Below are 14927 nucleotides of genomic sequence, written 5' to 3' on the forward strand. Positions count from 1 at the left end.
TACAAGGAACGATTTTGTTTCCACTAATGATGGCATCACAATCACAAGGCTGGGTCTTTAGATCAGCTGCTAGATCCTGCGTACCAAAGAGAAACGAGAGAGGAAGGTGAGGAAGGCCAATGTGAGGTGAGTCTTCTGCTCTTGGCCCAGTTCTCCCAGAGTCGGGAGAGATTCCTTCTTTCCAATGGAATAGCCTTTCCTGGTGACAGCTGTTAACAGGGACACACCCCCACCTCTACCAGGTGGGAAGGGGCTCTGGTCCCTGAATGGCTTTGGAGTCCCCAGGCTCCATGGCAGGAGCCCCCTTCAGGCCCACACACTAATAAAGGTGATCCACAAGGAAGAAAGGTGAACTTGCATGGAAAAGAAAATCCACTGACAAGAATTTATCCTCCATAGACGATTTTACTGTTATCTCTCATCTAAACTAAAAAGCAAAGTCAGCTGCTGAAGCTGTTCCCTGGGCATCAGACCAGATGGGCTTTGCTAGGAAGGCCCACGGTGCACGGGCTTGGAGAGAAAGCTCCTAGAGGCCCGCTTTGCTAGAAGTTCAAACGGCATCTCCTCCAGGGAGCAGGCATACGATCAGAAGAGGCAAAATGAATTCTATCTGATTTCCAAAACAGTGCTGGAAAGGTTCTTCCCATATTCCCTCCCACCCCCACGCCCCAGACATGCATCTGTAGACAACATGGGAATCATAATGTCTGCCAGCCCCCATGGTCAGTCTTCTCCAAGAACAAAGAGCCAGCAGGGTGGGCAGGGTCCAAGCCCCTGGACTGAGACCGGGCAACCCAAAGGCATTTACCCCCCACGGGACTCTGGAGGGAAATCGGGTCAACTACCTTGTCAGTGATTCTGGCAAGAAGAACCCTTCCTGGGGCCCGACCCAAGGGAAAAAAACCACCCTTGCCATGCCCTTCACCCTCCTTTGAGAAAACAAAGCCAAACGTAGCCAAAGAACTTGCTTCCAACCCGCGCGCCACCCCCCACTCCAGGTCTCCATTTCTGGACTGCTGTGCCTCCAGACAATTGCACTTTCCATCAATCTCGTCTGCCCCACCCCCCCTTGAGGTTATGGGTATTTCCTTTCTGTATTATTACGTTGCTCTCTCCATAAACCAGCCCATCGTAGATCACACTAATGGCATTATAAACTTGGGCAACAGCAAGAAAATATATGGCGCGTTAGATTTTTGTATTGCGCGCCACAGGTCTGGGAAGGTGAGTGTAAATTTAGGAGGGAGGGTTGGTTAGGGCTAGGGCTGGCTTCTTTGGAATTGATGGGGGCCGAGGTGACATTGTGGCTAGAGCTGTGCCCCGCAAATCATTTATTCCTTTGCTGCCCCTAGGTGCCACCTCTGCCCCGTGCTCCCCTAGAGCTTCACAGTTCCCCAGTGTTGCTGTAACAACCAGAGAGTTAGGGCCCTCATCATGTACGCACACCAGGGGCTGTAAATCCACAGACCTCCCGCCCCCTTGCCCAGGCAGCACCAGCCCTAAGGGCAGTGTTTTCTCTCTCGGCTCAGCAGCACGCTTTGTGTCCTTGTTCAATTATTTAAATACGCATTAAAACCTCTCTATAAAGCCGCCACTGGTAGGCTGGACACGGCGGATGGAAAGGCCTCTTTTTGCTTTCAAACTTTGACATGATGTTCCCGCTCCCTGGAATTAGCAGTGCTCTCTTTACTTCTACGTGCATTTCAGGGAAAACCAAAAACATGCGTGGGGCTGGGCAGTTGACCTGGGGCCCCCCTGCAGCCAGCACCTGAAAGCCAGGACGTTCAAGATTTCCTTGCACCGCAAACCACTGCCACTCTCAACCCACACTTCTTACGACTGCAGAGTGTCGCCATAGGCAGAACAGTCTCCAAGGGAATCTGGCTCCGAATGTATGCGTTTGTGTCCACGTAATCTTGTTAAATGCAGGTGCTTTCCACCTCGGAGAGCTGGCCCCGTCACGTGATAGCTCGGAGAACTCTCTTCCTTGAAAAAGAGAAGAGGGTTGGGTCTTTGAGGAATTCTGTATGGGGGCCTTGAGCATCATCTGGGGACAAAAGTCAGGAAGATGATCAGATGAAAATATTGTGTTCATCATTGTGGGAACTGAATGAGGTAATTGGTGTCCTTGGGTCCTTTGTCATGAACGTGGGGGCAGTTAGACGTATTGGGCTGTGAAACAAGATAGCAAACAGGAAAGCATGTGGAAGGTGATGGAGGGGGTAGATTGCCATCCACGAACCCCTTGTGCTAGAATCATGAAAGCACCACTCACTGCCTAACTGTACCAGGTAGCCATGGGCCAGTTACTAAAATATTAAAATACTTCCCTACTGGGAGATAAATGGCCCCTTCCAGAAGGTCCCTTCACCAACCAGCCCCTTCCAGTGTTCGTGCAGCTGATCCGTGTTTGAATGTCACACCCAGAGCTAGATCAGCTCTAGAGATGGGAAAACTGAGCTTTAGAAAGCCTTTACAGAAAGGCTGTATAATGGTGTGTCCCAAGCCATCTATTGGGTTAATAATAGACCTAGGACCATAGAACTCACTGAATTTAAACCAGCCTCTTCATTCTGTGGCCGAGGAGACCCAGAAGGTCTGAGGGACTTGCCCGAAGCCACATGGTTGGCCGGCAGAGATCCCATCTCAGAGCACAGAGCACATGCCGGCTGTAGGCTGTCATCTTCCAGAAGAGGGGACTGTTGTTAGAAGAGCAGTGGACAGACATGGGGCTTCTGTCCCTGTTTCCTTCTGTCTTGGACATTTGGAGCTGTTGAAGTCATCAGGCTCTGAAGTCTAGAAGGGGGAAAAGCTGGACTATGGGAGCTGATGGGGTATTGGTGGAAAAGCACACAGAGGCGGGAGTGGGGGAGATGGGTCCTTCGGCAGTGATGTAGGAACAGGGAGTAGATGGGGGAACAGGTGCAGCCTGAACTGGGCAGCGGGAGACGAGGAGAAGCGAACATTTGTTGAATGCTTGTTCCCTCTGTATCAGATGCTTTATAGATGGTAGTTCATGGGAACTACCTCTGCACCCCCCCACCACACACACCAAAAGCTCTTTGGAGGAGGAGTTTTTAATCTCCACTTAGAATTAAGCCAAGCAATGATTAGAGCGCTTAAAGGCTCTGAAATGAGCAGGAGGAAGACAGGCTTGTGTTCCGTTTTGAGACTCCCCAGCTAGTTTAGCGAAGGACTCTCAAAGGTGATTGCCTGAGCCCCAGGCCTTGGTGGAGGTGCTTGGAAGTGAGGTCTTGGGACCCAACTCAGAGAGAACGGTGGTTTCTCTGCCACTTCCCACGAGACTTAGCCTTAGAGGTGGTTTTACACCTGGAATCTCAGGGCGAGGCAGGTCAGGATCTGAGAAGCGGGGTGGAAGGAGGGGACAGTGTGGTGGCGACCGTCCCTTCCTGCCTTGCTGCCTAGAGAAAAATTGCCATTTTACATTTCAATTAGGAGGGACACTGGGGTCAACCATCAGTGCCACCAGAGGAAAATGGGCCCGGCCCAGCCGTGGGCCTCTCCAATTATTATTAATGAACTTACTCTCAGACCTGCCAACCTTTTTATATGCAAACTAAGCCTTTATGGGGCCACTGGCAATCAGGACTCATTAAAGAACGTGCGCCAAGCCTCAGTGAGAATCTTACGGGGGAGAGAGTCTTACGGGTCTGCCCAGGTCCTGGACTAGGAGCAGCCCAGCCCCAGGCAATGTCCCATTCCCACAGGAGGATATAGCGGGACCTCCAGGAGATCTTTCCAGACCCACCACTTTCTCCTGAGGGGGTCCCGGTCTACCAGTAGGAACTTGCCTCTTTCATTAAGGGGAGGAGATAGAGTGGGTTGGCAGTTACCTTCTTCAGCGGCCAACACATCTGCTGCCGCTAAGCCATGTTTCCGCTCCCTGCCTCAGTTTCTCCTTTGTAAAGCAGGGTGGATCCATTAGGTTGGTCCAGAGGACTCCCAGATTCCAGACATCTCCTGAGCATTGTTCATGGACGGGAATAACATTTTGCGGTAGGCGGTGGGAGCCAGCCATGCACGACTTCTCTTCCTCCAAACGCAACCATAGACCCAGCTCCCTGACGGTGCCGATGTGGATGGAGCAGGAGGGGAGGGCAGGCTTGGGAATGCTTGAGGCAGAGGAGAGCTGCCCCAGGGCCTCAGGAAAAGGAGAAAGTGCAGTCAGGACCCTCTGGCTTGAAACTCCCTGCTCTGGGTCCTGCATTCTCATCTTGCTGGGGCCGGTGCTGGGGAGTGAGGGGGGTGGGAGGTTGCTGAGGTGGCGGCCGAGGTGGGGGCACAGGATGGAGCTGTTAAGACCCTGTTCATGTGGGATCCCGAGGCCATGTGCCCAGGTCATTGCTCCCCTCCTTCTCAACCCTCCTGCTGCTCCTCTGTGTTTTCAGTGATTTTTAATTGTGGAAGAACACACACATGAAACCTATCATCTTCACCAGTTTTAAGCACCGTTCGGTGGTATTAAGCACATTCACACTGTTGTGCAACCATCGCCACTATCTGTCTCCAGAACACTTCATCGTTCCCAACCGAAACCCTGTCCCCGTTAAACACGGACTCCCCAGAAACTACCATTCTGTCTCTATACATTTGATTATTCTAGGTGCTTCATATGAGTGGATCTCGTGATCTGTTGTCCTATTGTGACTGGCTTATTTCACTTAGTATAATGTTTTCAGATTCAGTCACACTGTAACGTGCGTGAAGATTTCCTTCCTTTTAAGACAGAATCATACTCCATTGTCAGTATATGTCACGTGTTGCTTATCCATACGTCCGCTGATGGACGCTTGGGTGGCTCCCACCTTTTGGCTGTGGTGAGTAATGTTGCTATGAACAGGGGTGAACAAGGATCTGTTCTAGTCTCTGCTTTCAGTTCTTTGGGGGACATATCCAGAAGTGAGAGACAGCGGGGTCTGCCAGGCCACTGCTAGCTGCTTTGCAGAATAAATGTACGGGCACCCGGAAGGAGGGAAAGGGTTCGCTGAGTGGGCCTGGGACATCTGCTCTCCTGTAGTAAGGCCCCAGGGTAATCAGGAAGGGCAGAGGTGAGACCACCCCAAATCTCGGAACCAGGACTGGGAAGAGCTGAATGGGTCCTCAGATCCCATCTGATTGATGGATAAGGAAGTTGTCTCCAAGTAGGGGTGCGATGTGCTCAGGTTCCCTAAATTGTCAGAAGCGTGGCGGCCACTAGAATGCGGGTCGTCTCCCTCCCCACTTTTAACGACAGAAGGGGCTCCAGTTTGCCTGCAGACCCAGGAGGGACAGCTGCCAGCTGCCTGAGTGCCTGAGACCCCCTCCCCCCCCGGCCCAGCGTTCCCCCGCAGCTCCTTTCTGCCTTGCTCTGCTGGGCAGGAGGGCTGGGGTTACAGGACAGCAGCCCCTGCCCAGAGCTGCATCCTTAGAAAGCTGCGTGCACCCTGCTTTTGATGGCCAGCCTGCCCAGATGCCATCTGGTTCAGCATGACCGTAACAGTGCCATAGCGGGAGTCATCAGCAGGATGCTGGGGCTTGCCTGACAGGGGGTGGGAGGGGGTGGTCCAGGCCCTGCTTGTATCTGCAGAAGGCGTCACTCTATGCCCATCAGGCCTGGCATTCCTGACTCTTCTCCACCCAGGTCCTCAGAATCCAGCTACGTGTTAGCCCCCACCTGCGGACAGAGGGCAGAGCACCCACACTCTGTATTTGACCTCATTTTTCCCCACAGCCCTCCCTGGACATAGCTGACGACCTCCCCCAGTCATTTTCCCCATCCCTCAAGGTTCTCTGGGCCCCACTCCAGCCTGAAGGATGTGTGCTCATTCGCTAGCATCCCAGAGGTGCCCCATGTGCGTCTGCTCTGAGGGGCATTTCCTCAGGGTCAGGGGCTACAGAGTGCAGTCAGAAGCTTCTGGATTTTAAAAGGTCTCTGGAGCTCATTCCCGAATATTCCCAACTGCCCAACTCAGCCACGCATGGAGGACCATCCTGGGCCCTCCTGCTGTGGTCAAGACCCACCTTCCAGAGCTGGGGCTCAGGGCTCACTGCAGAGCTGCTCTGGTGCGTGTCTCGGCCCCCACTCTTGGCAGCCTAGGACTGAAGTACAGGGGTCATCAGCCCAACGTGGGGCAGAGTCGGCCTCTGCTAGCGTGGCAGGGGGCCTGGGAGAAGACAACCAAGAGTCCGGAGGGCATTAAAATGGAACCCAAAGAGGTCAGGGGACAACTTCAGTGAGAAGTGGCCCCCCCAGACGGTGACAGTGGGATCTGGGATTTCTCGGACCCGTTCTCCCTCACATAGAGGCCAGGGATGGGCAGCAGTGTCTAGAACCTTCTGTGGGTATTTCCGAGGGAAGGTGGAGCAGGGCAGACATCTGGGCTGTGTGTGGAAAAGCTCCTGCGCCTTCCGCTTCCCGCTCCCCAGCCTGAGCTGTGCTGTCTCTCCAGGACTGCCCCCAGCTGCTGAGAGTGGACAAGCTCCTGGTGCCGGTGGAGGTGATCAAGCCCATCACTCTGAAGGCCAAGAACCTCCCGCAGCCGCAGTCCGGGCAGCGCGGGTACGAATGCATTCTCAACATCCAGGGCGTGGAGCAGAGGGTGCCCGCCCTGCGCTTCAACAGCTCCAGCGTGCAGTGCCAGAACACCTCCGTGAGTGCCCCGCCCGGCCCCTCCTGGGCTTCCTGAGCCCTGGCCTTTGCGAGTGGCCCCGCCCGCTTCCCCCCCTTCCTTGATCCTCTCCAGAGCCAGGTCTGCTCAGCTCAGCAGGGTTTCTCCGAACACCCACAGAACTGCTCCCTCCAAACCTGCTTGCCCCCATGCAGCCTCAGACGCTCGCCCCAGCAGAGTGCTCTGGGCTCTGAGATCACCAAATGTCAGCAGTGGCTTGGGGACAAGCCCCGGGGCTGCTGAGCACTGTTTGTGGGCAGAGGTATTTACAGGGCATCCTAGGTTCCTGTCCATCCTCCTTCCTGAGACATACTCTGGAGTCCCTGGGCCCCTGCCCTCCCACCATGGCTGGCCAGTGTGCCTCCTTTGACGCTGCAAAGGCCCACTGCTGCCTTTAGACCTACATAGAGGCCATCTCCCAGCACAGAGGCTTCGGAGACCGACTAGACACCTGCAAAGGGAGCAGAGGAACAGGAGGGAACTAGCCAGAAGGGTGCTGCTCAGATCAGCACAGACCTGCCCAGTGTTTAAAGAATCCACAACAGGTCCATGCCCCACCAATGATGGGCCAGCAGCCCCTGTCCGTCACCTGACTCCTGGGTACCATGCAGCGTGCCCCACTAAAGTCTCCCAGCTAGCTAAGGGGCCAGGCTGGAGTCAGGGGCTCCTCCTACGTCCTTCTGCCTCCCCTTCACCCTTCCCGTTGCTGCTGGGGACTCGTATATGGTGACTGTATCTGGGGATGTGATGTACGCCCAGGAGAGTACTGGACAAAGCAGTTCATGGGCGCACCTCACTCTCCCTGCAGGAAAAGGTCTAGGAGTAAATGGAGCTCAGAGAGGCACACATGCTTGCCCGAGGTCACTCAGCATTGCAGGGACCGAACTAACAATTGATGGCCCAGCCTCAGGAACCCCAGATGTGTCCCAACAGCTCCCACATGCACATCTTTCCCATGTTCTGGCAGCCAGGCTGTTTGGCAGATTTCTGCAGCATTCCAGATTAAACCTGCAAGCAAATGGGATATTAAACACCTCCTGTTTCCTCATCAATCCTGAGGCCAACCGGACCAGCCCCATGGGTTTGGCTCAAGTGCTTCTTTCCCAAATAAGTTAGTTCGTGTGGGAAGAAAAAGCCGGAGCACCACATGTGAGTCAGTGGGAGGCAGATAGGGGTTTAGGCCATAGAGGAAAGTCTGTTTTGTCAGAGACGCTGCCCCAGGGAATCTGGTCCCGGAGGTGTCAGGAGGGAGGACAGAGTTGTGGCCTCTGGTGATTGAGCCCCTGTTTCCCGAGACAATACAAGACGGGGCCTCACGGGCCCCGGGCTTCATCGGGCTCAGCTGAATAGATGAGGTTCTCCCCATATTGCTGCCTGAGTTCATCCTATAAACTTCTTGTCAGAACTCAGTGCTTTGGGACCCATTGTCCACAGCACTCCGAGTAAAGCCCGGCTCCGTGAATGAACCCACTCGGGGTCACATTGTCCTGACGGTGGGGGCAGCATTGGAGCCTCTTGCAGACAAAGGCACAAAATGGAGCCCTGACAGGTGGATGGGTCCCCTTGTCCAGGGTACCCTGTTGGGGGTACCTAGGGTGCCAGCATCTGAGGCCCCCCACCCACTAGGGGCTGGTTCACAGGACCCAAGGTTGCTGCTCCCAAAGCAGCTTGGCCTTTTTAATTTCAATACCCTTGTGAGGAAGGTGATGGGCAAGTTTTTTCTGTACCATTTTAAGGTCTTAGAAATGGAGGCAACAGGGGGTGTACCCCACAAAGGGTAGATTCCAGGAAAGGTCGCCTCTAACTCTCAGGACCCCCTGGAATCATGCAATCCAGAAGGGCTCAGGTCTGACTTTTCCCAGAAGCCTCTCTTTGCAGGGATCCCAGTGGAAATGCTGGTCTGGGCCAGGATGCCACTTGCCGCCCAGGGACTTCCTTAAAACACTTCAAGGTCATAGGCAGGGCCAAGCCTCCTTTCCCATAGTTATGGAGGACAACCTAGTATCAGGGCAGGAAGAGACCTGAGAGAGTGTCTATACTTGATTCTGTGACGAGGGGATCTCTGCAGCCCAGAGAGGGCAATGTGACCAGCCCCAGGTCACACAGCAAGGAAGCAGCCAACTCAGAACTTGAATCCAGCTTCATAACACACACACACCCCAACCCCCATCCAAGATTGGGCAAGAAATAGCAACTGAGCTCTTTATACCCAGCCTGAGTGCCATCCCCAGGAATAAGGCCTGATGCGCCTCAGAGAGGATTGTGGGAAGAGTCCTGTTGTTTCACTTCCTCCGTCCCTGAGCTTTCTGGAATTGGTCAGTGGGGTGGGGGAATCCAATAGAAACCCTGGGTTCGTGATAGTAGAAGGTGGGCGACAAAGAGGTCTCAGAGGAGAGCAGAGAAGGAAAAGAGGCACCGAAAAACTCCTCGTGGGTGTGACCCCGGGCTGGGTGGACAGGCAGGTCACCTCCAGACCACATTTCAGGGACAGGCTCAGGGCCATCGCCCTAGCCCTGGGGGAGGGGCCGTGGAAGGAAAACAGGGCAGCTCACAGGCAGCAGTCAGAGGGAGGAGCAACTGTGGGGCTTCTTGGCCTCCTTTAGACCAAGGCTCCAGGGAAATGACAAGTGCTACTAATAATAGTGCCCAGGACCCGCCCCGCTAGTCACTGGCAATCAGGAGAGCACGTCGGCCGCAGGGGGCAGCCAGCTCTAGGCCCGGCTCCCACCAGCCCACAGTAGCCTCCCATCTTCTCCTGGTGTCCCAATTTACCTCCTGCAAAACAAGGTTGAAGAGACCAGTGGGGAGGTTACTGGCCCCCACCCGCACCGCCCTGCTTTCCTGGAACACGGCTGGCAGTGGGTCTGCTAAGCCCTCCGGGGTCCTGGAGAGGGGCACGAAGCATACACATGTTTCTTTTTTCCATTGTTCAGATCTGTCCTCCTGAATGGTAGCATTTTTCAACACGATATCACAGAGCTCAGAATAGGGAACAGTTCGAGGAAAGAACATCCGAATTATATAGGTCTTGTCTTTGCTTTCCAAGAGAGAGGTTCACGCTTTCCCAAGGTAATGGGCAACGTCACCCCCGAGCTGGGCTGTGGCGCTGCCAGACCTTGATTGAGACACTTAACCTTCTGGCCCCGGAGAGCCTGAAACACTCTCTCCTCCGCTCTGGGTTTTGTGCCGATTAACTGCCCGCTGATTACAGAGAGCTCTGTCAATGCTAAGTGCAGCAGAGGTGGGAGTCCTGGGGGATGGGAGCCAGTGGTCCAGGCTCCCCAGCTGTCAGCCCCCTCCCCCTGCAGAATGCATGTCCTGGGGAGAGAGCCTCCAGGAATGGAAGTGACCTCCCTAGAGACGGTGGCGGTGGTGGGGAGAACCCAGGGTTAATGACTTCTATAATATTTCATAGTCAGGATCCCATAGACAGATTTCATAGCCGGTGCCTCTTTTCCTTCTCTGCTCTCCTCTGAGACCTCTTTGTCACACCTTCTTCTCCCATCACGAACCCAGGGTTTCTGTTGGATTCCCCTACCCCACTGACCAATATTTCATAGTCAGGATGGGCGATAAAATGATAAAGCCATGCCCGGCATATTCTGAGCCTTGATGTCTTTGATTTTCCATTTTCCTCAAAAAGTGAAGGCATGTAAACACACACATGCACTCCAGAACACACAAGCATTCTCGTATGCACACGTCTCCATATGTACGAGGGTCTGGTGTGTAAACACTCCATAAGTGTCTGCTATTATTATTTCACATAAACATAAACACAGGAAACACAAACATATTTTTGGACAGCATCCCCAAATGTATACGCATAGACATAAAACATAGTAATATTGGAGCATTCAGGCTATGTGACAGGGGCTGTGCTCGGAGCAATGACAGTTACCTCCCACGCTCTGAAGGGTCCCGTTACGTATGCACTGTTTCTAATCCCACCTGACATATGGGGAAACTGAGACTTACATCATCAGCTCACATGCCCATAGGGGGTCCCTGCAGAATCCCTTTGCGGCCGTGCGTGTGTGCACATGCGTGTGCACACACGTCTGAACACACAGATCATACAGATTTGTGCTCTTAGCTCTTCACAGGCCAGCTGCGTGTGAACTCATTTGTGTACCCAGACACACGCAAGCACACATATGCAGAATTTCTTGCCTTGCTCTCTGGGGGATTTCAGGGCCTTCCTGAGAGAGGCCTGTAGGATGTATTGGTTTTTGGCTGATGGGCCGCTGGTCACCACCTGCTGCTTCCACAGACCTGACCACATCCCAGCCTGAGAAGCAGGAGCCAGGCTTGGGTCCTGACTTACCCCCTACCCGCACCCCACTCCAGCATCCTTCCTAGAGTAGAGGCCAGAAGAGCCTGCAACCAGCCTTTCCTGCACCTGCCCTGGGGCTTTGAAGGAGGGAGATGGGAAGGAGAAGAAGTGGAACTTGGCTGGGGGGGGGGGATCTAGAAAGGTGTTCTCTCTTACTCCTGCACACCCCTCGTGCACACCCTTTCTGCAGGGAGTAGGGATTCTCCAGCTCTGTGCAACACCAGAGTCACTAGAGTGATTTGTCTGAAAGGCATCCCCATCTCCCAGTCCAGCAGGTCTAGGGGGAGGCCCTGGGATCTGCATGGAGGCCCCCTAAATGATTCTCATGGATGGGGCCCACACACCCCTCTGAGGACCACCAGTCCAGAGAGGATGAGGTTTTGCGAGAAAGCTCAGGATGCCTTAGAGCGACCTAGTCTGACCCAGAAGCAAGAACAAAATCTCTGGGGAGCTGATTACTGCTCTACGTGGCTAAAGGTTTATGAATCACCAGCTGAGTTAAGCGTTCATCAAAGGCCCCACTGCTGTTTCTGTAGGGCTGGGAGCTTTGCTTTATTCTATGGCTTGAGTCCAGACCTTGGTCCTGGCCCAGTGTCATGGGTCACAAGAGAGTCTATGAGAGGGTGCATGGTACAGTGCGAACCACCATCACAGTGGGGGAAACCCTGAACTTGTCTCCCTGGCCTAGGCACATGTCTCCAAGGAGTTACGGAAAGATCTGATAGTGTTCGGGTAGATGAAGAAGGCTGGATGTGATCACACTGATGTTGTGTGTAAGGACAGCCTCATGGCATCGTCCCGTTGAAGCACGTGCTGTAACTCGGGAATTAGGGCAATTTCCCTGGGGATTCCAATCATCCCCTTTAGAAACCTCTATGAATAAGATCCAGGGGAAGAGGCAGTGGGACAGGCCCTGAGAACCTCCCCCAGGCTGCAATCCTGGGGTGCTGTAGCTGCCCTTCATCTTAAGCACTAGCAGCGGGCCAGCCCTGAGGAGGAGACGTCTGCTGCCTCCATAATATCCCTCACACCCCCCAATGCCCAGCCCCTCCAAAGTTCAACTAAGTTAAGAGTCTTTGGCTCTGCAAATACCACTTCAAACCAGGTCTCCTGGACTGAACCCCTCTAGCAAATTGTGCGCCCTCAGCCCCTCCTTGACAGAAAACCTGTCTGCTTCCCATTCTTCCATCCACCCCCTGTGGAGGGCAGAATCTGGTGGAATAATGAGAAAATCACCAGGTAGGAATTGGAAATGCCGCCATGGGCATGTTGAGAGTTCCTGCCACCTACTCTCCTTCTCTAGGGGTTGAGAAGTGTCTGCTATCAGAGGGCAGACATTGGTGGGCTGGCACCTCCCCCTCCACCCTCTGGCCCCTCTGCCCACTTCCCCCTGCCCCCCCAACTCAGTCCCAAGGCAGAGACCCAGCCAGGTGGGGCACTGACTCCAAGGAAGCAGGGCCCAGCTCGGACCCTGTGCAGGCGTAGAGGCAACTCCCCCATGGGCAGCCACAGAGCCGGGGCCTGGCCTCTTCCAGCCAGCCAGTGCCTTTGGAGTCTCAACCCAGATTCCCAGGTTTGGCACCCAGAGCGTCCACGGGATTTCCCTTCTCACCTGTAAGCCCCACCCAGCCCCCCTCCCTCCTCCCCTCCATCAGCTCAGCCCCTGAGTGCAGCCCCTTCCTTTCTAGTGCCTGCACCCATGGCCCCCGATTGGAAGTCGATCGGCCCTCTCCAGGTCTTTGATAAAGCACCCACCCCCTGTGAACTTAACCTAGAAATTAAGGTTCCCCGAATGAATCAAGGGCCTGGTGGTGGCCTAATGGCGGGGCCCCCCTGGACAATGAGGGAGGACACTGGGAAATCCCAGCTGGTGGGAGCCAGCCTCCGTGGACGGGGAACAAGGAGCTTGCTCTCATCTGCTTAGGGAATCCACTTTCCCAACGGGTATCCCATCCAGGCCTGCCCCTCCCCTGCCTTAGGATACCCCCCCCACCGCCCCCGGCATTCCGCAAGCCACGCCTCCCCAGGTGTGCCCCCGCGCATGCGCTTGACACACATACAGTTCAGCAGGTCCTTACCCCAGAGCGCCCCTGGGGGCCCTGGCTGAAGAACCGGCTCTCCCTAGAAATCTCCATGACCCAAGCTTGTTTTCGTTCCTACCCCCAACCTGGCGGCAGTATTCCTATGAAGGGATGGAGATCAACAACCTGCCGGTGGAGCTGACGGTCGTGTGGAACGGGCACTTCAACATTGACAACCCAGCCCAGAACAGAGGTGAGTGAGGAAGGGGGCCCCGGCCCGGAGGCAGGGCGGCCGGAAGGAGCGGCTCTGCGTTCGAGGGCACCTGCGATTCCATCCCTCCCTCCGGCTCTGAGCCTGCCCTCCTCGCCTCTCCCCTGCTCCGAGACCTCCCAGGTCTGGACCCACCCGTGGGCAGTGGCTCTGGGAGGGGCCGAGCGAGCAGGACCCGGGGAAAGAGCCCTGCTGATTTTGGAGGGAGCCTCATTCCCAGTCCAGTTTCGAGGACGTGCCCCGAAGTTCTCCTGTGATCTTCTCTGGGTCACAATGGCTGAAGGAACCAGGCTGTTTGTGGCTCACCCTCCGAGGCGGGGACTGCACTCCCGTCCACGGTCCCAGCCCCTTCTGCTCCCGCTCTCACCCCAAAGTACCTCTTGCCCTTCGCCCGCAGTTCACCTCTATAAATGCGGAGCCATGCGGGAGAGCTGCGGGCTGTGCCTCAAGGCGGACCCGGACTTCCAGTGCGGCTGGTGCCAGAGCCAGGGCCAGTGTACCCTGCGGCAGCACTGCCCCGTGCATGAGAGCCAGTGGCTGGAGCTGTCGGGCGCCAACAGCAGGTGCACCAACCCGCGCATCACAGAGGTAAGCCCGCGTCCTCCGTTGCTCTGGGTGGCCAAGCCAGGCCCTGCCACGGCCCTGGGGCCCTGCCAGCCAGGCGTCGCCATGGTGACAGCCACCACGGTGATCACCAGGGCTGGCTGACCGCATCCTTGTTTTCTAGCCCAGCTTCCCCAGAAGCTGTAGGCTTGGTCCTGTGGTTGCTTCCCTTATCAAGGAAAGTGGAAAACAGAGAGGGACTCAACTGTCCTGTTGGAGTCGCTAGGTGAGCTGTGTCAGACATGACTCTAAGTCCTGGCGACGGTGCCTTTGTCTCGAAGAGTCTGGGGGATGAGGCGGACAACCTCACCAAGCAGTCAGTCATGAGCAGAGGCTGTGTGGAGCCTTAGGGCGCAAAGCCCAGCCCTCCAGAGGTGGACCGGGTGGAAATGGTGAGACCCCACCCCCCACCCCACCCCCGATTCAAGGCAAGACCTAAGTGGGTAGAAGGCAGAAATGGATTTGGAGCGCTGGTCAGGAGGGCCCAGGGGCCACAAGCCATGGAGGAAAGGCCAGGGAGGAGCAGGGCAGAGCTAAGCATGCAAAGAACAGGGCTGGGATCCCGGTTCTGCCAGCTAATTGCAGGGTTCCCCACGGCTGATTCATCACTCCCGTCATGCCTCGGCTTTGTTCTCTGTGCAGTGGGTCTAAAGTTCCATTTCACCGGGGAACTACAAGGACTGGATAAGAGAATCATGCAGAATGCTGGCTCATGCCCAGCTCCTGGGGATCTCACAACCTCCTCGTCCATCTTCAACATTGTTAAAGCCGTTGGTGTCCACGTCTAGGCCAAGAGGATTGCTTCTCCTCGGGTTTATTGAGGTCACCTGGTGTCTTCACCTCCCCACTCCCCACTTTCAGCAGAGCGACCCCCTCAGGCACCCCAACCATGCTCCCCTGGTAAAACAAGAGGTGTGCAGTCTCAACAGAGGGACCCTCTGTGTCCACAATGCTGATTTTAATAACAAAGCAGAGAGGGACAGAGACAAAAACAGGGAAGGGAGCTCAGTCTCTTCTCCATACATAGT

General features: G+C 55.2%; 1 protein-coding gene across 1 annotated transcript in view; it reads left to right on the plus strand.

Moving 5' to 3' along the window:
• The window catches only part of PLXNA4 (plexin A4), a 419828-nt gene that overhangs the window by 337599 nt on the left and 67302 nt on the right, over positions 1–14927 (plus strand). The window contains exons 10-12 of the mRNA XM_082693997.1: positions 6450–6650; positions 13182–13278; positions 13694–13884. Coding sequence (XP_082550123.1) covers positions 6450–6650; positions 13182–13278; positions 13694–13884 — 489 coding nt within the window. The remainder of the gene's footprint in view (positions 1–6449; positions 6651–13181; positions 13279–13693; positions 13885–14927) is intronic.

The sequence above is a fragment of the Mustela nivalis genome (assembly GCF_964662115.1).
Source record: "Mustela nivalis genome assembly, chromosome: 12".
In the NCBI taxonomy this organism is placed as follows: domain Eukaryota; kingdom Metazoa; phylum Chordata; class Mammalia; order Carnivora; family Mustelidae; genus Mustela; species Mustela nivalis.